General features: G+C 41.1%; 1 protein-coding gene across 1 annotated transcript in view; it reads left to right on the top strand.

Annotated features, from left to right (window-relative positions):
• MSANTD1 (Myb/SANT DNA binding domain containing 1) overlaps positions 1 to 22,155 on the top strand; it is a 32,645-nt gene extending 10,490 nt beyond the window's left edge. The window contains exons 2-3 of the mRNA XM_074273799.1: positions 4,352 to 4,636; positions 19,314 to 22,155. Of these exons, the coding sequence (XP_074129900.1) occupies positions 4,352 to 4,636; positions 19,314 to 19,554 (526 nt within the window). The 3' untranslated portion in view covers positions 19,555 to 22,155. The remainder of the gene's footprint in view (positions 1 to 4,351; positions 4,637 to 19,313) is intronic.
• The last annotated feature ends 1,037 nt before the right edge of the window (positions 22,156 to 23,192 follow it).

Genomic DNA, 23,192 nt, shown 5'->3' with positions numbered 1-23,192 from the left:
TCTTCCATATTTATTACATATATAGCATAACATGTACTTATATAATTACATATCTAATATGATGGTAACATAAGCTATGATTCCTTTAGGATTAATTATCTAGTGGTAAATAATGCAAGAACTCTGATGCAAACCTTTTATCATTCATGACTTTTATGGGGCTTCTAGAAAAAACTCTGTTAAGCTGTTTTCTCTGTTTTGTATTCTCTGTAGTATTATTTCTCTAATTTGCATAAAGGATGAGCTGTCACGTAGGCTTTCCCACTTTACTGAATTTATAGAATTTTTCTCCTTCAAGGTCCAGCTTAAGTCCCAAGTCTTCTAAGACTCTTTCCTGAGTCCCACAGCTCCAAATCCATTCTTTCTCCTGGTTCCTAAAGCATTTGTTTTAGGAACTTAGCTAAAGTCCTAAACTTAGAACACTTATCTCATCAGTCACCTTTTCCATGATGTATGTCTTGGCTCTCCATGAGAGAGAAGTTCTTTAAGGTTCTTCCTCCTGTCTCTGGTACCTTACCACTGGCTGTCCCACCTGCCTGGGATGCCTTCCTAACTCCCTTTTGAATATGTTGTTTCTTTCAAGACTCAGTTCAAACCTCACCTAATATAGGATGTCTTTCCCGATCCACAAATGCTAGTGTCTCATAGTTAGCATGTTTTTATTTTGTGTGCTTCCCCAAATAGAATGAAAGCTCCATGAGGGCAGGAACTATTTCATTTTGGTTTTTGTACCCCGCTGCCCAACATAGTAAAAACAAAACAAAACACTTAATTGGTCATTCTGTACCCTCTACAGTACTTAGGCCTTAAACAGCTGTTCATGGACAAATTCCAAAGAACAGTATCGGGGCTGATTCATGGCCAGTGGTAGCAATGGAGCCCTTTGTCATGCTGGGGTCAGTTAGATGGATTAATCCAGATTATCATAAAATTACAGAAAACCTAAGCTTCATAAGACATCAGAGATCACTTCATCCCACTCATGTCTGAGAAGCAATCCCTTTTACACCTGCTCTGATCAGCGATTAGCCCGCCTTCCCTTCAAGAGAGAGCTGAGAACTTTGTTGTTTTCAGTTATTTGTTTTTTTCTTCAGTCATATCCAACTCTTCATGGCCTTATTTGGGACTTTCTTAGCAGAAAGTTTGCAGTTTTTGGCACATCGCTGCAGTGATTTCATACATAACCAGTAAGCATCTTAGACTGCATTTGAACTCAGATCTTCTCACATCCTGCTTGAGCCTGGGCAAGTCACTTGACCCTGTTTGCCTCAGTTCCTCATCTGTAAAATGAAGGAAATGGCCAACCACCCTGGTATTTTCCTTCTGCTTTTGGCCTCTTTTTTTCCTTTATCTCATAGTCTTTCATTATTCTTTCTCCTCTTCATTTCTTTGAGATTTCTTTGATTTGTCCCAGCTTTTTCAGCTCCTTTTGAGTTGTTTTTCCCCATTAGATTGTAAGCTCCTCAAGGGCAGGAACTCTTTCTTTTGTTCATATTTATATCCCCAGTTCTTGTCACATAGTAGGCACTTAATAAATATTCATTTATTGACTGGTAGTTCTCATTTTGATCCTTTCTTGATGTTTTGTCCTGTCTTATTGTTTTTTCCCCCCGTCTTTATGTGTCTTATTCTAAGTATTTCCATCTCTGCATGTGTGTGTGTGTGTGTGTGTGTGTGTGTGTGTGTGTGTGTGTCCATCCCCATTAGCATAGTACATCAGCTTGTCCCTAAAGAGGAAGCAAAGGCACCAAGAAGGGAAATGAATTGGCCACGGTCTCGGAGTGTCGGCATCAGGGCTGGAACGTGCTTGGGACTTCTCGTATTTCCCTAGTTTATTCTCCCCAGAACTCGGAATCGTTTGGGATGAGTTTGAGCCATTAGGCACAGAGTACTAAAAGAACTGGCAGGTGGAGAAACAACAGAGGACAGGAGGAAAGTTGAAGGCCTGGAGATGGGCACGTAGCTCTATTTTTATAGAAGGGAAGGTGGGTTTTTTAACACTGTCCAAGAGCTTGACTGTGATTCCTGCAATGCTCTAATACTCATTATTGAGGCAATTCTTTATGATGGGTTAGAAACACTAGTGGTTATGACCACCAATCAGCAGGAGTTCATTAAGAACAACTCCTGTCATGCTAACCTGATTTTCTCTTCTGGAAGATTAGGAGTAGCCGTATATGGATTTCAGCGGGGCATTTGACAAGTTCCTCATGTATCCTTATGGGTAAAACGGATAGCCATGGCCAATGTGATGGTAGTACCATTTGTAGATTCACAAATGACCTAAAGAGCAGTGATTGACAACCAGTTTTTTCACAGAAGAAGCTGCAGAAGGGTTCTGTCCGGCTTATCAGGACTTTAAGTGAAGGTATATTTAGCGTGCATGTCAAATTTTGGAAATTTAAGATTTACATCTAGAAAGGGCATTGGAGCTGACCGAGTTCCACCCCCTCGTTTGGCAGATAAGGAAACTGAGGTCCATAGACTTTATACAGCAGAGCCAAGATTCAAGCCCAGGTCCCCTGTAGCCAGTGACTTGCACAGGAGAACACTTTATGGGAAGTGAATTGAACATCTAATTTATATAGATTGACGCACGAATGGTTTATTGTTAAGTTACTCCTTCTTCCACCATCCAGAGATTTGTATTTAAGCTTGGGACACAATCAAGAGGGATGACCACTAATTGAATTTTAGGTGTCATAGCAAATTGGTGAGGAAGATGTTTAGAGGCAGGAAAGTCGAAGTATCTCTCAAATCATACATACTATGTAGCTCTCACAGGATAATACGCTAGACCCAGAAAGGATGTTACAGATCAGATACTCCAGGCCTTTGATTATAGAGAGGAAGAGACTAAATCCCAGAAAGGGAAAGTAATTTGTCCAAGGTTGTGTAACTAGTCTAGTTGGTGAAATGAGACATCCCGGTCAAGCTGGGAAGCTTCTCAGAATATAAACCAGCGTTGCCGTTGAATTCAAAGCTATTTCTCGGCCACAGAGATTAGGAGCAGAGTTTTCATGATCTTTTCTCTCATCCTTCATCATCCTAGGACTATCTCATAAAACATCAGAGATGAAAAGGATTTGAGAAGTCAGCTAGTCCAAAGTCCTCATTTTACAGAAGAAAACTAAGTCCCAAAGAGGGGAAATAATTGATCTCAGGTTTCCTGAGTGCCAATCTTTCTTCTAAACTTTGGTAGGCATGAAAAAAGGAATAATTGATAGCTGGATAAATCCGGAGCCAGCTCAGATAATACCACACTGGGAAATTTAACAGATTGTTCACAGACTTCTTTTGACCAAATTGATTTTAAGTAACTCAAAAAATTGTTACCAATCCTCCTTTTATTCCTCAGAACCTTAAGAACCTGGGAGAGCTAGACCAGCCCTCTCAGAATCTAGAACCTGATAACATGTCTTCATGCTTTCAACCTCCCCACTCTGGGTCCTTTTCCCAGATCTTAGTCGTCCCTCCACCCGACTTCAGGAGAGTCGGTCAGTGTCCTTCTAACTCTTCCTACCCGTCCCTTACTTTAAACTGCTCACATAGAGCAGTTTGGGCTATTATCTTCATTTTTTCGTTACTTTAATAGATATTAGAAGCTGTTAGCTAAAGAAAAAGAACCCTAATTTTAGCATTTCAGACATCTATCAAGAGACTTCAGGAGGCAGAGGATAATTCTAAGAGACTCTGAAATTTCTCTTTTAACTGGCAATTTATCCTCCCAATATTTTAAGATGAGGCTGTGGAGAACTGAGGCAGGAGCTCTTCCTGGAAGCCTGGTGGTGCTCAGGAAGTGGCCCCGAACTCTCCGGGGCTATAAAAGCCCAGCACCAGCCCTTGCGGATAAAATATTGGACTATATGTCTGGGGCTCACCTCCAGATTTCCAGCCATGGCACCTCCCGTAGACGGCTGACTGATGTCTGGGCCATTTGGTGAGGAGAGAGCCCGACCTACACAGCCACAGCTCCTTGAAATAATGACCGAAAAGCTGCGTTCTGATGCCTGGGATTCTTTGGGCTATTTTTAAGATCTAACTTAATCCAGAACCCAGAGTCCGATGTCCTCCTAAGTCTAGCCTTCTTCAGGACCCGGAGCCCAGTTTTTTAAAGCCCATCTCCTTTAGTTTGCCCCTAATTTCTCCCAGATGGGCTCCTGCCTGGGCTTTCCTGACCCGGTTCCGCTGGCCCCGGCCGTCCGGCTGGTTTTCTGGTTTCCTTTTTCAGTGGAAGACACGGGACCGGGCCGGTTCCCCAGCAGAGAGGTGTGAAAAGCTAGCCTGAGATGTTTGTGTGTGTCCCGTGCAGATGTTATCACGCTTCACTGTTGTGTGTCTTTCGTTGCAGGAAATTAAAATGCATGACTGATAGCGAGTCTGTTCCACCCGACTGGCCTTATTATATAACCATTGATAGAATACTGTCCAAAGTCACTGAATACAATGACGTGAAACTGCAGGAGAGCCAGCAGCCGGGGCCTTCCACGTCCCAGACCGAGGCGTCCCTCTCGCCGTCCGCTAAGTCCACCCCTCTGTACTTACCGTATAACCAGTATTCATATGAAGGAAGGGAGGAGTGCTACGAGGAAGACCACTCCGAGAGCTCCTCCAGCTTACTCTCTTTTAAGTTAAGGTAGTGTTTGCATTTGTTCCTTTTCCAACCCTCCCCTCCGAGCAGGATGGTCAGGCGGAAGGGAAGCATGGGGGCCGGGTGGGCCGGGGTGGGGGCTCTTCCCCAGCAGCGCCGCGCTTGGGGAGGGGAGTCAGAAAAGCTGAGGGGGATCCTGGCTACGCGATGGGCGGTGACCCTGAGCCCTGCGAGCCTCAGTTTCCCCATTTATAAAATGAAGGAGTCGAACTAGATCTCGAAGGTGTCTTCCTGTTTAATTGTGCTAGGAATCCCCCCCTTCCACAGCGGAAAAGGGCCAGCCCGGCCACTGGGAATATTCGCCACCTTCAGTGTTTCAGACATGTCAATCCTTAGGAGCCCGTTTCTGTAAAAGGGGGCTGCTATTCTGCGCCCCTTACAGTTGTGTCAGGAGGCTGGAATGAGATCACACCTGTGCTTTGTCAGCTACATTAAGTGGACTCTATTATTACCATCTGTCTGGACATCCCTGGCAAATTTCTCTGTACCATCGCTGGCTGTGGCCGCTGAGGGCTGGCGTGCCCCCTCAAGCCAGTTGTCTCAGCTTCCTTACAAGGCCCATGATCCGTAGCCCGTGAAACCCCGAAAAGGGTAAATAAAGTGGGGGTTTTGCTGGGGCCGAGTCTTGAGGAGCTGGACGGAGGTAAAAGCTTGTCCTGCTTCATTCCTTCAGCAGTTACCTAAGGAACTTGGTGCCTTTACATTTTAATATATATTTTAAAATATATTTATATATTATATATATTTAATGCATATTTAACTCCTTCCAACTCCTCCAAAAGATAGCAAAAGTGCTGATATAGAGAAATAGAGGCTTCCCAGGTCAGATTTATAAGAGGACAGAAGGGGACATGGGAGTCCAGGTGACCCGGGGCTGGAAAGACCCTGGTGTCTAATCCCACAAAACCAGTCAGATGGGCCTAACCTCCACAGGGTCTTGGGTTGGTGTGGGAAATGGAGAGAGAGAGGGGAGAGTCTTGCAGGTGTGCTGTCATAGTCACTAAGAGCTTACTATGGGGAAGGCCCTCGGCACTGTGGGTATTACTAAGTACAAAATATAGTTCCTCCTCCTCCTCCTCCTCCGTGGCCTTCCTCTCAGCGAGTTTTCAGTCTTGTAGAAAGGTAAGACACATTTACATAAATGTACAAGACAGAAAATGGAAGTATAACGTTTAAGTGGAAAGTGTACTATGTTATTAAGAACAGAGAAAGAGGAGATAGATCATTTCTGGTTTGGAGTCAAGAAAATTTCATGTGGAAAAGGAATCATTTAGCTTGAGCCTTGAAGATAGAAATAGGATAAATAGAAGCGGTAGGAAGGGCAATCCAAGTAACAGCAACGTCAAATGAAAAGGAATGGACAAAGTGCAAAATTCGCAAAGGGTAACTCGGCTTGGCTGAGACTTTGGGTACATGAAAGGAAGCAGAAGGAGATAATCCTAGAAAGGAGGCTGGGACCATATTCTGAAAAGGCTTAAATGCCATGTGCAGACATCCTCTGTATCTGAACCCAGACCCAGAGGTTCAGGTAGATGAGATCAACTTCTTAATGGTCAGTGCGATTTGAAAGAGTCTGACCCTTGTTCCTCTCTGTACAATCACGGGGCTGTCTCTTGGGATCAATGAATCACAAGATCTAGAATTAAATCTTAGCTGTCCCATTTACATCCTGTGAGGCTTAGGAAATCCCTTCTCTCTGCGCCCCAGTGTCCTCATCTATAAAACTATCAACCAAATGAGCTTTGAATTCTCTTGCAGGTCTAATGATGGATCTGTCTGTTCATTTCTCATCTCTTCTCCCTGCCCCTTCTTTCCCTCTTCCCTCTTTTCTCCCCCTCCCCTCTTCTCTTTTCTCTTCTCTTCTCTCTGTCTCTCTTCTCTCTTTTTCGCTCTTTCTCTCTCTTCCTCTGCCTTCCTTCCGTCCCCTCCCCACACTCTCTTTATCCACCCCAAGAACTGAGTTATCAAATCTTTACTGAGAACATTCATTGTTTCCTACGAGTGTGCTGTGATGGATAGAGGAAGAGAAACTCATGATCTGATAGAGGAAAAAAGCCTGTATGATCAGAGAATAACATGAGGCAGAACAAAAGCAAGCACCAAGCCATGTGCCCCAAATTTGAATGCGAGGACGTTGGAGAGGAGAGAGAAGAGAGTCAGTTAAATGGCGGTAAAAGGCTTCCCTAGTGGGGAGTCTCCAGGGCTCCCTGCCTCCTGTTGAATGAATGATCAGACCCTTGCCTGTCCCTTGTCCTTCTCTTTCATCCTAGATTATAAGGCAAAAAATGCTGCCTTCATTCCTATTAAAACACTGAACTTGACGTTCCAGACGGGGCAGATCCATTTGGTTTTGTCCGTTCGCCACTCCTTTCAGCCAGCATCATGGAGACTTGCAGACATTCCTCCTAGTCTGATATCTCTGGGGAGTGATAGGGAGTTCTTCGGGGCCTGATCTCCCAGGGGTCTCACTGCTCCCTCGGGTCTCTCTGCTCCCTGGGGTCTCTCTGCTCTCAGGGGTCTCTCTGCTCCCAGAGGTCTCACTGTTCCCAGGGGTCTCTCTGCTCCCAGGGGTCTCACTGTTCCCAGGGGTCTCTCTGCTCCCAGGGGTCTCGCTGCTCCCAGGGGTCTCTCTGCTCCCAGGGGTCTCTCTGCTCCCTGGGGTCTCACTGCTCCCAGGAGTCTTGCAGAGAGAATACCTTGTATGCCTATGGCTGTCACAAAATGGATGCTTTGGACCACCCTGCCAGGACTTCAGGGCCCAGAGGATTGTGGGGGACCAGTGGCAGATGGATGCTGATGTTCTCTCCTACTTCCCAACCATTGGGTTGGAGCCTTTAGAACTTGAAGGGGTTTGTGAAATGGCTTAGTCCAATGTTATGCAAGAAGAAACTGCTTCAGAGTAACAGAGATAGGGCTGCTGTCCCAGCAAGGACTCCGGTGGCTTGTCAAGTGTCCAAAGGAAAGTGTCTTCGCAGGGGAATGGTTATGCCCTCAGGCTACATGGGATTCAGCTGAAGGACGTTTAGTTTGAAAAAGCAAAGGCCTGATAGGAATCAGAAAATTGTCCTTGAGGGCTAGAAGATTTGTCCTTCGAGAGTGGAGTTAGACTGTTTCTGGCCCCAGAAGGTCTGAGCTTGCTGGTGGGAAAACCTGTACAGTTAGGGCACGGAAAAGCTGCAGTGGGCTGCCTCAGGAGCCTTGGTAGTCAGCCCTCCGGCGTGTGGTCACATCCTCCCCATGTGTTAGTTCAGATGCCTCCGAGGTCCCTGTGCTGGAGGACGCTGCTGAATAACCAGCTTTAAAGAATGGTGAATAATGAGTCAAGGACAACATAAAGTGAGGACTTCCATAGAGCATCACTGGGCTTTGTTCTTAGTTGCAGGAAATGTCTTCTTATATCTCCTCTCTGCCAAGCTCATTTTGATAATTTATCAACCAGAATCCATTTTCAATTCTTGGGATTGTAGAAATGGGATATACAAAGATCTCAGAAGGATAGGCTCAAGCTGTGGAAATTAACAAAAAATTTGTTAAGGATAAAAATTTGAGTCCTACATTTGGTTAATAAAACAATCGAATGTACCAGTATAATACATGAGGGGGAAAAGGTTTGTGCGAAAAATGAAAACAACAAATCTTGAGAGATTTATGGGATTGTAAGTTTAATAATAGCCAACTTGGCAGCCAAAAAAAGGAATGTTTTCTCAAGGCCCATTAATAATAGTATACCAGTATCCAGGATGGGCAGGTAATAGCCGTGCTGTCCTCCAGAAGAGCATGTGAAGATCACTTGGAGGAAATGGAGATGCTTAGGAGGGAGAGAACAGAATGGTTGTTTTCAAGTGTTTGAAGGACTATCTTGTGAAAGAGAAATTCTAATTATTTTACTTGAACCCAGAAGGCAGAAGTAAGAGCAATGAAGGATGGGTTTGGAGAGAGTCTGAAAACTTTCTGGCAGAGCTTTCCAAGAATGAATTAAAGACTGGCTTTGGAGGACAAGTATCTGAATCCGGTCTATGTGATTTCCAACCTGGCTGGAGAGAGTCCCTTAATCTTTGGGGGCTTTAGTTTCCTCAAGGATGAAATGAGTCTAAACTAGATGACTTCTACAGTTCCTTCAGTTTTAGATCTAGTGATCAGCGGAGTTTCCCCTCTCTGGAGGTTTTCAGGTGGAATGAGATGATGCACTTGTCAGGGAGATAACAGAGAGGATTTCTGTTTGGATAGTAGGTGAATTGGATGACCTTGAAGGTCCCAGATCTGGGATCCCATGAGCCTTTTGGCTACCTGTATACCTTAGGGATGGCTCTCTAGAGCTCATCCATAAGGGGATGATTCTCCCCAGTCCCTTGGAAAGACAGCTTAGATTTGGTCAGTGTTAAAGGCATCCTTTCTGTCTGGTTGCTATTCCCTCTGGATTCTAACCATGAGAATAATTTCTAGCCAAATAAGGCTTATGTCATTCCCCTAGATGAAAGGCACAGAATTATATAATCTAAAAAGAAAAAGAAAAAATGTTCTCTGCAGCCTGCTGCAAATGAACTGCAAACCTTGTTTCCTTGCTGAGAAGAATAATGATTTCATAAACTATGCAAACAGAAAAAAATGACGATCCTCTGGGTAAATGTTTGCTCTTGGAGATAAGGCTTCAGAGAAAAGAGAGCTGGCTCTGGAAAGGTTCTCTTCTGAACCTGGAGTCAGAAGGAGATGAACAGCTCCCAGCCAGACTCCCAGCAGAGGTGCTGGTGGGAGTCTATAGACGCAGCTTTCCTTTTCAGCCTCCTTAAACACCTGGCTGACGCGGGCTTTTGTGGGAAATGATATTTATTCATCTTCCAGGGCTGGAAGTCAGTACATATTAAGGACTTTGGGAGTCACTGGGGATCTGATTGATGGAGGTAAAGTGGAAATGAAACAGCAGTTAATGTTCTGCTAAATGGGGTGGATGGTGTTTGTTTTTAAGGTTCCCCAACGTCCCTTTACTTCATTTTTGTTTTTTCTCAGGTCCCCTCCCTGCCCTGCACCATTAGGTCCATACTGAACCTTGCTTCCAGTCCCACTGAGCCTTGCTCCCAGTTTGTCCCCCTTTTTAGACAAATGGCATGGTATAGAGGAAGGAATGCTGGGCCCTAGAAGAATGAGACAGGCTGGGAAAAGGATGAGGAGGCCATTGTGACAAGAGGTAGTATTAGGAAGGTGACTGGACTGTGGGTCCACTTGGTGATCGTGGGCCATTTCCATCCCTTCTTTAGACCTCAGTTTCCTCTGTAAAGTGAATAAGTTAGACTAAATGTTCTCAGAGGGCTCCTTAGCTTACATTTTTTGATTTTATGACACATGTTATCACTTTAGGGGACTATATGCCAAACGTATACAAGACTGAGGAGGTTGCTGTTCTGCCTAATCAAAAGAGCTTATTCAGGTACAATAATGAGAAAACTTAGGCCCGTAATGGGGTTTTTTTTCCCCCTATGTTTTTCCTTGTAATTTGCATAATCCTTGTACAAATCCTGCCCTGTTGTTTCTTTTGGAATAGTCAGGGAGTATCTGATCCGTAAACTGTGCTCATCATCATCTACCTGGAAAGTTTAAAGTTTAAAGAGCTGAATATGACTTTAGTTTCTAGGAACAGGAAATTAGACAGAAGATCACCTAGTAAGGTAGAATCTCAAAGTTGGAAGGATCCTTAGTTATCATAGCCATGTGTAGTACAATAACTCTACAACATTCAGCTTCTGCTAAAAAATGCTTTCAGGGAGGAGGAACTCACTACCTTACATGGCAACAATCTATTCTTTCTTCTAAATGCTCCCATTATTTGCAAGTTTTTCCTCAGGTTGAAGGGAAATCTATCCTTTTAATTTCTACCTTTTTCTCCTAATTTTAGAGTCTGGTAAAACACAAAATAAATCTAGCCTTTTTTTCCTTGTAAGACCACGATTCTTTAGATTATTCACTTCAAGTTTCTCATATAAAAAGCTTGGGTTAAGGCATTTGAATGATGTAGGTAGGTTTTAAAATTATTACTTCTCTGTCTAATGGTCCAGTATAAATATTGAGTATTCACCATAATGCATTCAACCTTTTCTGTCATAAAATAAATATGTGTATAGCATGGAGGATAGAATTTTCTATCATTTGAACATGAACATTTTTTTATTTAAATTTTTCCCAAATTACTTATGAAGATAATTTTTATTATTTGTCTTAAATAAATTTTGAGTTCCCAATTTTCTTTTTCCTTTCTTCCTCTCCCCTGCTCCCCATTGAAAAGGCAAGCAATTAGATATACATTATACATGTACAGTCATGCAAAACATTTTCATGTTATATTGTCTAAGAAAACAAACCAATTCTCCCCCCTCCAAAAAAATAAAAAAGTAAAGAAAAAGTGTGTTTCAATCTACATTCAGACGCTTAATTGTTCTATGGAGATGGATAGTATTTTTTATCATAAATTTTTCAGAATTGTGTTGGATCATTGTATTTCTGACAATAGCTAAGTCATTCAAAGTTGATCATCATACAATAATTCTGTTCTTGTATCCAAGATCTCCTGATTTTGCTCATTTTACTTGGCACCAGTTTACCTTTCTAGGTTGTTCTGAGGGCATCCTGCTCCTCATTTCTTACAGCACAGTAGTTTTCCATCACAACTTGTTCAGCCATTTCTGGATAGACATTCCCCCTAATTTCCATTTCTTTGCCACCACTAAAAGACCTGCTATAAATATTTATATACATATAGGTCCTTTTCTTTTCTTCCCTTTTTTTCTTGTCTCTTGGGGATACAGACCTAGTAGGATTATTGCTAGACCACAGGGGATGCATGGTTTCTAGTTCTTTGAGCAGAGTTCCAAATTGTTCTCCTATGTTTAGTCTCTAAGGACAACCAAAATAAATACTAAAAAAAAAAAAAAAAAAAAAAAAACCCAAGGTGGGGGAATCTTACCCTCTAACTTATAACAAAAAACTATATGAAATCTTGTCCCCTTTGGCCCTGTAGCTATCTCCCTTTTTCCTTCTAAAAGAAATAGTTGTAGACAGTGAGTGTACAGTCCTGGTTCTGCTGATTTCCTTCTGAAGGACTTTCTATAGTTTTTCAGATACTTGAAGATTCCTATCATGTCTACCATAGTTCTTCTCCATGTTCAACACCCTCAGTGGATCTAGTACCATCTTACACTCCCCATTATGGATGTTTTTCACTTTGTCATTGTCCTTCCTAAAATGTCCTCAGAATTGAACATAATATTCTGAATATATTGTGATTATCACCTCCCTTATTCTGGGCCTTGTGGTTCTATTAATACAACTTAAAGTTTTTTAGTTTGGGCTGCCATAGTCATAAACTTTATAGTCCACTGATATCTCCCCCCTTACTTTTTGCTGGCACTCTGTCTTCCCAGAAATCAGCCAGAGTCAGGATCACTAACATCTTTATTCTTGATCTTTTACGGTCAGGGTCAGGGGTTAGGTCTAACAATCTCACACACACCTTCCTCCCTCAAACGCCAGGAGAGGCTGACTTAGCGTCAGCGTCTCAATTTCCTCTTCCCCCTCCTCCTCCTCCCACACACATCACTTCTCCCTCTTTGTCCCACATATCCAGCCAGCACAGAATAGTTGGGGAGGGTCATCCTTCAAACATGTTAATAGAGAATTGTCCACTTGGCAATTAGTCTCACGTGCTCCATTATCCAAGTGCATTGCTCAGTTCTAGCCCTTTACAACTTTTTGCTTAAGTCCTGTACTCTAGTTGCCCTTCTTTATTCTATACATGCATTAATTATTTTTTGAACCCAAAAGCAGATATTTACATTTATCTTTATTAAATTTCATTTTATGTTTGATCCATCACTTTAATCTGTTGCAATCTTTTTGGATCTTGTCTCTGTTTTACGTCATGTTAGCTGTCTATATCAGCTTTGTGCTATCTGCTCACAGGCAAAAACATTGGACAATGCAGGGCCTAGGACGAATCATGAAACCCTCCACAGGAGAGTACTTTCAGGTTAATGTTGACCCCTTAAAGAATTCTGTTTGGGTCCAATCTTTAGATACTTACCTGCAGTGTGAGTCACTTAACCTCAGTCAGCCCCAGTCTCCGCATCAGGAGCATCAGCAAGGTCTGAAATCCCAGGAGAACTTTCTGAAAGTCAAAGCGCAAGAATTCCTGAGTTTTCAGCAATTATTGAAATATGCCTAGAGACAGTCTTTGGATCCTGGACAGTGGGATACATAATTGATTCAACTCCCTATTATTAACACAATAAACAACCCCACACCGAGGAGATTTCCAACAAAGATTTGGAAATTAAAATTCCAATGCTGATGGCAAAAAATATAATTTACAATCCAAAGATGTATTCAATTACAGTTACCCAGAGAGAGGGAAAACAAGAGAAAGCCGAGCAAAAAAGTTAGGAGATTTATGACCAATTGTTGCCCACTTAATCTAGCCTAATTACCCACAGTATTATCACCTAATAGGCTGATTGTTTGAAAGCCTCAGATTTCTGGGACCACATTAGTACATTTAAATGTGTGTTATTGCTCTGCCCTCCCACTGATACTGTAAATTAAGGTCTCTGCTCTGATATTTGTTCTTCTGCCTGGGAATGAAAGGGACCTCCAAGCCCAATTGGATCAGTTCCTTGTCTCTAGGGTACCTACTTTGTTTTTAAATGGAGAAAACAAATAGTGTATATTGGAAAGACACTCAGTCTGGAGTCAGAAGACCTCTATTTGAGTCTCAGCTAAATAAGACTGGGAATAAAATATCACCTTCCTGATGTTCTGGTCCTCTTGGAGAATGGAGGACAAACTACTATAGGTTTTATTTAGAGAATTGCCAACAGGAGCTGGACTTTGCCAAGGCTCAGGTGCAAATCTTGCCTTAGACATTTACTGGCTGTGTGATTCTGGGCAACACTTTTAAATTCTTTGTGCCTCATTTTCCTCGGTAAAGAGAAGGGAGTTGGTTGGACTTAAAGGAGTTGATTAAAAAAAAAAAAAACTACCAGGAAAATGATTTCCCCCTTTACCAGAAGCAATAATTAACACTCCCCTCTATTTTCCTTTTGGACTCACAAAATCCTCAAACACAAACCCCCAGTGAAGGTGTCGAGGGGAGCCCTGAAACTCTCTCTCTCTGACTTTGAGGGGGGAACACTAACTCTCCCCTGAGAGACCCACCCCCAGGGAATTAAGAGAAAGTGTTCTGTTATCTGGGTGGGACTAGTTGAGTCCAAGACCTCTCCTAACCCTACTGAGTTGGACTCTCCAGTAAGTAGGAATGGTCCTGGACTCAATTAGTCCCATGCACATAACAGAATCATTTTATCTTGACAAAAAGTGATAAAAAGTGAAGTCCTCGAGTCCTCATGTAATAAAGGCAAACCTTTGTAACTTGTGACCTGATTTCTTCATGTCGATTAATGTGCTCTCCCAAATCTGTTTCATTGGGTGCCTATTAGTATTTCAGCCACCTACGCGTATAGTTCAGTTTTCAGTCATGTTCAGCTGTTTGTGATTTATTTGGAGTTTTCTTTGCAAAGATACTGGAGTGGTTTGCCATTTCCTTCTCCAGATCAGTTGATAAATGAGGAAACTGAGGCAAATAGGCTTCAGTATTCTGTAGCTTGCCCAGGGTCACACAGCAAGTAAGTGTCTGAGGCTCAGGTCTTCCTGACTCCAGGTCCGGCGCTCTGCCCACTGCCCCACCTAGTTTCCCTGAGAGTGGGACACCAGTTAATAGTCATGAAGAAATGTTCCCTTCGAGGGGTATGGGGGAGGAGGGGGAATGTTTGCTGTCTAAACAGATGGTGGGAGTGACAACATGGGGTGTTGTATAGGGTACACAGATGCTGAAATCAGTTATTTTGTAAAAGCCCAATTATGTTGTAACTTCCAGATCCACAAAACCTAGAAGCACTTAATGGATTTTTCTTTTTACATCCTTCACAAAGATATATTTATTGTGTTATAAATAGCATGGAAAAAAAAAAGATCTCTGTGAATAGAACTTTCTGCTAAATGCATGCAGGGCATGTTGGAATGTTGGAATAGGTGGGGCAAAATCATGGTAACTGGGAAAGGGCAGAGGGAGGATTTGTTTTAGGTAGCTAGTTTTCAGTTGAGATCAAGAAGATTGGACCTGTGACTTTGATGGAGTAGGATTCTGTGTCCCTCTGATCTTTGTGGAAAGAGGGCCACCTGGTCTGGGGAAATTCCTAAAAGTGATCCCCACCCACCTGAATCTCCTGACTGTGGGAAAACTACCAGGTTCCCACGGGAAACTCCCCCTTCCAATTGTTCTGGGCATCACTTTGGTCTGGGAAACAATCACCACCCTTATTGATTTGGAAATTAGCCCCTAATCCCCAAACCATAAAAGGCTAAATAAAAAACTAGACTCTGTACCCCAGACTTCACTATCTTCCTAAGCTGGAAGCGGGAAATGTAGGGAAATAGTTTGTGACTGAAATAAACCCATTTTTGCCAAAAACCTCCCTTGGAGATTGGGACTGCAAAGCTGCCTCACCAGCCTGGGGACCCCCATCGCTTTTAGGGTTCCTCACCCCTCAACAACTTCATTGAATACTCCCAGGTCAGAATCCTGCTCTCTCTAGCAATGTAGGTCGGCTTCTTCTGGACAATCTATAGACCTTAAGAAATCTTTCTGTCTCTCTCCCTTTCTTCCTCCCTTTAAATGTTACTCAAGAAAGTCATACAACCCTGGCTGATTGCACAACACATTTATATTATCTAATATCAATTGAGTCCTAACTACTGCATAGTGCTCTGCTTATTCTTTCCTGATTAATTCTCTTATCTTATTTCCCCTAATGGCTGTTTTAAATTATCTCTTCTCCCTCTAAGCCCTCTATATCTTCTCATTCCTACTCCACAAAGGACCCACTTTTCTATTTTATTTAGAAAATAGAAACCATCCATTATGAATTACTTCTTCTTCCCTATTCTGAAACTTCAGAATCCTTCATCACTTCCCACTTCCTTTTTTTTTTTTGCTATAGTCTCAGAGAAAGAGACTTTCTCCTTGCCAAATTTTACTCTTCTACGTGAGTCCTTGATTACATCTTTTCCTTGTCACATGGAAGTCTTTTGAATTTTTATGATTGTCTTCCTCCACATCATCAATCTTTCCTAGCCTGTTGCCAACTCACACAACTCCCCTTCTCCCCCCAAATCCTTACAAAACCTGAATTTGACCCTCAAACTATGTTATTGTCTCTCATTCCTTTCATAGTCAACATGAATTCCATTTACTTCTCAGTCTCAGACATTCTGACTTCCTTCTCCCTCTCTTCATTGGAGCATCCTCAATTGTCATCAGTGACCAGGGCTGCTAATGCTTTGGTCCTATCTCAGTCCCCTTTTATCCTGACTTCTCTGAGGATTTTGACCCTGTTGACCTTCCTCTACTTTCTCTGCTTTTTTGATTCTTCCCCTATTCAGCTGATTACTACTTCATTCATCTTCTGTCCAACCATAGCTGTCCTCCACTGTTGTGTTCTGGACCCTCTTATCTCTTCACATTATTTCAACAGTGTCTATGGGTTCAATTTTCATTTATCTGAGTCATCTTTGATTCTTTGTTCTCCCTCATTCCCTCTATTCAAAATATGGTTTTAAGGATGCCTTTACTCCGGGCTTTCTGGCAGGTGTGGATTTTCCACCTTTTTGGCTTGGGTCACTGAATACTGTATCATCTTTCTTCCTGGATGGAAAACTCAAACCAGTATGAATTTTAGAAAAATATTCTCATGATATGAGTAAAGAGGGACAAATAGCTGAGGAGGTATAGGGTTGAAAAAGGAGCTCTTGCTAACAATTACCATAGATTCACTCCCTAAAGACCTTTTGGTACCATTTATAGCTTCTGTATTTTGTCAAACTCTGCTTTGGTTTTCATTCTAGAATGAGTTTGATTATCTTTTAAAGACCTGTTAATTATTAACTTAAGGAGGAAAGTGAAACATTTTGAGATAGAGGGAAAGAAAGCATAAGAAGTATATTTTTTGAGTCCATATCCTTGACTGACTCTAGGGCTGAACTCGGGAAATTTAGCTTCTAGAGGGCTCTCCCTGAATGTGGCGAGATGGGGTAATCCACAACAATAAGTTCCATTAGCAAGGAGTAAGAACTAATGGATGAATTATCGTTAAGTAGCAATCAAGGCAGGCAGAGACCAGAGAGAGGCAAAATGGGGCTGCACAAGGTATAAAAGTCCATTACCACAAGATAACAAACACAAAGAAACTGGAAGCGAGAAGCATATCCAAAATCCAGAAGAGCAAGTTGAGTCAAGTGCTAGGTTGCAAAGGACAAAGCAAGCAAGGTTAGTCTGTAGTCAGGGAGAAATTCAAGAAAGCAGATAGATGTGAGCCAGATGGATTAAACTTCAATTTAATTCACTCAGGGAAGTGGTTATTTCTACATCCATTTGAGCCCTAAAGTTTATAGTTAATCTTACTGGCCTATCCCTATTTGGTTTTATTCTTTTCTTTTTATATATATATATTTTTTGAGGCTGGAGTTAAGTGACTTGCCCAGGGTCACACAGCTAGGAAGTGTTAAGTGTCTGAGACCAGATTTGAACTCCAATCCTCCTGAATTCAGGGCTGGTGCTCTATCCACTGCACCACCTAGCTGCCTCCTATTATTTTATTTTTAAAAAATATTTTTTTCCATTTATTGTTGTAATAATGTTACAATCAACACTAATTTTTACAAATAAGAGTATTTCAACATACAAGAAAGGTATTATATGTGAAATTATGCATTTCTGTTTTTCCTCCCAACTATAAGCCATTTGTTACCTTTTTTATAATTCATCTTTAATATGGTAGTTCCAAAACTGTACTGTTGTCTGTGGCATCTTCAGAAATTCCTTCTGCTCTCTCCCTTGATCTTTTGAACAAGAGATTCAGCTGGAGAGTAGCCTGTGACTGTATTTTTGCAGCAACAGATGCCCATATTGTGAATTGATACCATAAAGACTGATACAATAAATAGAATTGATACAATAAATCCCTTCAATAGATGTGATTATACATGAAGTAAAATCATGTACACATAAACTCGTGACCCTCCATTTATAAAACTGATCCCTAACTGGGTACTTTATTCTGTTGTCATCTCTGGGATTGGATAATGATCCCTCATTTGAACCTAACCTGCACAGTCCCTCACCCTGCTAGCTCCTTCCAGTTCATATGTCTTATAATCTCCAAAGAGAAACAGCACTTCTCTATTGTGCTGTCCATTGTGGTTACTTTATTTAACAGATGTCCTGAAAAGTTCTGTGAAAATGATTTTTTGCAGTGGGAATCACTTTAAATTCAGTAAAAAAATCTTAAGGTTCCTTCTAGCTCTAAACTATTGTTCTCACTAAAGAAACTTTGCCATGAATCCTTTGCAAAGAAAACTCTGTGGAAATATTGATAATTTCCAATTTTCATATTATTTGTAAATCTAGTTCCTCATATCAAATTTTCTTAAAATGGGGGCAGTCTTTCATTAAAACTTTAAAAGTTAAAGCAGTGGTAGAAAGAACTCAATGGCCAAATCCTTTCTGGGGTTATGGCCTGATTCTAATGGAGCCATCCTGAGTCCATGAAATCTTGTACTTTAAACCATCTACTTTAAAATCTCCAGGAGCTATTGCTTTTAGGACAAAATACAAATTCTTCAGTCTGACATTTAACATGTCCAAAATAGAACTCATTCTCAAAGTCGCTCTCCTTCAAATGTCTCCATTTCTTTTGAGGAGACAACCATAAGTTTGGAAGGCTCCCTGACACTTCCCTTCCCTTCCCTTATTCATATCTCCTCAGTCGCCAAGTCTTGTCAACCATAACTCCACAACATCTCTTGATTTCTACTCTCATCTCTACTTATTGTCTCTATTCTGGTTCAGATGCCCATTACCTTTTACCATTGAAATAGTCTTCTAATGAGCCTTCTTTCTTCTCCAAATACTCTCCATCGTTTCTAAATAGTTCTAACCACATTAATGCCCCCATTCAAAAATGATTACTCGCTTCCCATTACTTCTAAGTTAAAACAAACAAACTCCTTAATCAAGAAATTAAAGGCTTCCACAATCTGGCTTTCACCTCCCTTTTCCAGACTAATTTTATGTCATTCCCCTTTCTTGCCTATTCCAGTCAAACTGGCCAGATAGATGTTTCCTACATATAGTATTCAATCTTCTTCCCTTATGGCTTTTCCTAAGTTTCCCCCAAAATCTTTTGTATTTTGTATTCATTTTTACTTTGTAAGATACCTACTTTTTTTCAAAGCAGAGCTCAATTGCCATCTTTCCTGGTTCTTCTTGTTATTGAGCTCATTTTCGGTCTTAAAGCAAATTTCTATTGCTCTTTGTATACTTTGCAATTGCTTGTGTACTACTATATTCCCCTTATATAGTATGTGAACACCTGGAGGGTGAGGACTTCTTCTATTTTTTTATCTTAGCAGCTCCCCCATCTGACACTTTACCTTGTAAATAGTAAGTTCTTAATATAGTAGTTTTTTGAGTTGAACTGAACTGAATGAATGATCAAATCCCAAATGACTTAATCCCTTAGAAGAGAAAACATTTCACTAGTTTTTATTTTTCCCCTTATTTCAGATCAGAAGAAAGACCAGTCAAAAAAAGGAAAGTACAGAGTTGCCATTTTCAAAAGAAAAAACTCAAACTGATGGAATCGATGTTGGAGGAGCAAAAGAAACTCAGTCGGGCGATGGAAGAAACCTGCCGGGAGGTTCGGCGAATCCTTGATCAACAGAACATCATCCAGGTTCAGAGCCTCCAGCTTCAGGAGCGCATGATGAACCTGCTGGAAAAGATCATCTCCAAGTCCAACGTCTAGCTAGGGTCTCACCAGATTGTGCTGCCGGCCCGATCCCGCCATGGACGGATCCTCTCCTGCTTTACGTTGCCCCTTCACAGGATGTGACAGACAGAATATTTCAGAAAAAAAGGGAAAGAGAAAGCTGAACCAGCACAAGAAATAGGACTATGATCAGGAAGCAGAAAATCATCAATCCCCCAGCCGAGGCCGGCCCCACACTGCGGGCAGGGCAAAGGAGGAGGCTGTATAACTCTTTGTCTCATCGCCAGGTTCACCAGGGATGATGGATTTTCAGCTATAGCTACTCTTGAAGACTAGGTACTTAAATAAACTGTGGAGGAGATTCACACCATCCAACTCCTGGAACACTGACGCATTACATTTCACCTAGGGTTAATTGTCTTAATTATTTTTGTATTTTCAAAGTTCAAGAGACTTGTAGCTTGCAGGAACTGAATTCTTACTGTGCTCTTTCTGGGTCATTCTGAGAGTAGAGGCTCGGGCAAATTTGTCACGGATCCAACTGTGCTGACCTCGGATCTGCCGTGAGAAGTCATCTTGGGAATGGGGCGTAAATACGCTTCTGTTTCTTGTTTTGTCCAAAAGGAGTGTCCTATCCTAAAACCCCACTGTAGGAGGTCCCAGTGTAGGGCACCCAGTGTACTTGCTTTGAAACTCAGTATCGATGGGCCTTAATCTTGATCATGGAAATCCATGTTCATGCCCAAACAAATTAGCATTAAAAAGTACCAACCTCACATATATATGTACATATATATGTGCACATATATACATATGTAGTAATTGTTAATACTTGAAGTTGATTTTGATAACAAATGTATAAAATTTTTTTCATTATTAAATGAACTAGTTCACTTTGAAAAATAAGCAATGAATGACATTACCAACTAAGCTGTCTTGAATTTTTTTTCTTGAGGCAATTGGGGTCAAGTGACTTGCCAAGGGTCCCATAGCTAGGAAGTGTTAAGTGTCTGAGGTCAGATTTGCACCATCTAGCTGCCCCCCAAATTTAAAAAAAATGTATATAAGTCAAAGGGGAAAAAAATCAAATCTCATCTTCTGAAGAAGAAACATCAGGTATCTCCCCAATTATTGTCTTGTATATTATTAAGAAAATAGCCTTTAACATATATAACTCATAAAGAGAGATGAACTGAACTACTTTGTGTGTGCTTTTTATCCACTACTTTAGGGCCTAGGCATTTCTATTGACTAAATAAGCATAATGATGATAAAAATAGCAGCATCCATCATCTCATCTGACTCTCACAGCAGTCCTTTGAAGGGATTATTTACATTTTCCTGATAATGAAAGTAAAGTCCAGAGAGGGGGAAATGTCTTAATCAGGGTGCCACAGTTAATGACTAACCCACAACTGGAACCCTGGTCTCCTCATTCCTAATCCAATTTCTCCATGCACATTTGACAGGGCCCAGAGGATACATCTCCATTCAAATTCTGTTCTGATATCTCATGGAGGAAAAAAGGGGACCCCTGAATTCTCAAAGGTGATTTGTGGGGAACAATGGCTCCAGTAATTCTACCTCATGGAGAAAAAAAGGGGACCCCTGAATTCTCAGAGGTGATTTGTGGGGAACAATGGCTCCAGTAATTCTACCTCATGGAGAAAAAAAGGGGACCCCTGAATTCTCAGAGGTGATTTGTGGGGAACAATGGCTCCAGTAATTCTACCTCATGGAGAAAAAAGGGGACCCCTGAATTCTCAGAGGTGATTTGTGGGGAACAATGGCTCCAGTAATTCTACCTCATGGAGAAAAAAGGGACCCCTGAATTCTCAGAGGTGATTTGTAGGGAACAATGGCTCCAGTAATTCTACCTCATGGAGAAAAAAGGGACCCCTGAATTCTCAGAGGTGATTTGTAGGGAACAATGGCTCCAGTAATTCTACCAACTAGGAAAGTCTTTGTCGGCTATCTCCCTCTGAAGATCAGTCTTAACAAAGTACATAGAGAGTCATCTCCAGAGAACCCATCAGCCAGATATAAATTCCTTTCCCTACAGCAGCTCATAGAGTTTATCTATTAAGATGAGGAGGGAGCCCACTCTGGTAAACCCAAGGGCTTTGTGAAGTCCTGAACAAGTGAAAAGGATTATCATCCAAAGAAAGGTTGGATTTTAATTAGCAACCTCCCTTCTCCCCCCAACAGCAGCAAAAAGATCTTCGCAGCAGAATTGCACTAATGCAACTATCTTCAGTGATCTCAAGTTTCTTTAATTAAAGGGCCCCCCAAACAGAAAACCCCACTAAAAGACTATTCAGTAATTGGCATAATGACAAAATAATCATTGTAGTTGACATAGTTTTAAAAAGTGCTCTAGCTTTATCTCAATTGATCTGATGATTTGGTTATCGATAGAATAGCAGCTTTAAACATATTGGCTTTGCATAAGAGGTGTTTTTAGCCTTTGTACTATATATTTTGGTATATTTGGTTAGCTCGATGCATTAGAGCATGATGACTAATCATGGACTTTAAGTTAGAAGAGAGTTCTCTCATTCAATATAAGAATTCCCTCTACACCATCCAACCTCTACTTGCATATTCCATTATAGGTAACTCACCAAGGTAAAAAAAAAAAAAAAAAAAAAAAAAATTCACCGTATTTTGAGATAACTCTGGTAGGTTGTGGAATATGATCAATTTTTTTGTCATAATATTTAGATACTATTTTTATCCTTAAGATTGCCTTTGCCACCAGAGCCTTCAGCAAGTTAATATACACTTTCCTAGCTTGAAGTAAACAACAAAGAGATAACCTAACAAGACTGCACAGGAGTGAACAGTCACATGAGTTGTAGATTAGGATAACTGGACTAAATGCTCTCTCTTTTCTCATACTGATCTTAGTGACATAGACACAACACAATGGCCACACAGACCACTGCACACATCTTAAAAAACACTTTTTAAAAAGTACCAATAGGAAAATAGTAACTACAGATGTTGAATCAGTTCATTATCTGGAATTATAATTTTATTTTGATTTTCTTTTCCTCCCCCAAGGATTTTTTAAGGCCAGACTTGGTCATGTTTGGTTTCTTTCCTATTGATCTTTAGAGGTGACTTAATATATAACTCATAAACAGAGATGAATCAAACTATTTTTGTGTGTGCTTTTTATCATCCATTTTAGGGGCTAGGCATTTCTATTGCCTAAATAAGCATGATGAGGATAAAAGTAATAGCTTCATCATCTTATCTGATCCTCACAAGTCCTTTGAAGGGATTATTTACATTTTCCTGATAATGAAACTTAATAACAGCCAGAGAGAAAGAACAAAGCATTATATTACTAATCCTCAGTAATAAACTAAACTCCAGAGAAATGTATAAAATATAAAAACAAATTTCATACTCCTACATAATAGTAGATGATATTACTAGTATCCATCGATTAAGAAAATACTATAGATAAATCTACCACATGTTTATTAACATTTTAAAGTAAATTTGTATTTTATTACTCACAATAACATCAACATATTTTGAAATAGTAATATATCTCCTCTCTCCTTTGACCTGCCACCAAGCTGAAGTAGGCCGTCATCCCCTCATGCCGGACTGCATTGCAAAAAACTTAGTTGGTCTCTTGTCTCCTAAATCCATCCTTC

Source organism: Sminthopsis crassicaudata, chromosome 6 (assembly GCF_048593235.1).
Source record: "Sminthopsis crassicaudata isolate SCR6 chromosome 6, ASM4859323v1, whole genome shotgun sequence".
In the NCBI taxonomy this organism is placed as follows: domain Eukaryota; kingdom Metazoa; phylum Chordata; class Mammalia; order Dasyuromorphia; family Dasyuridae; genus Sminthopsis; species Sminthopsis crassicaudata.
This window is presented reverse-complemented; position numbering and strand designations above follow the sequence as displayed.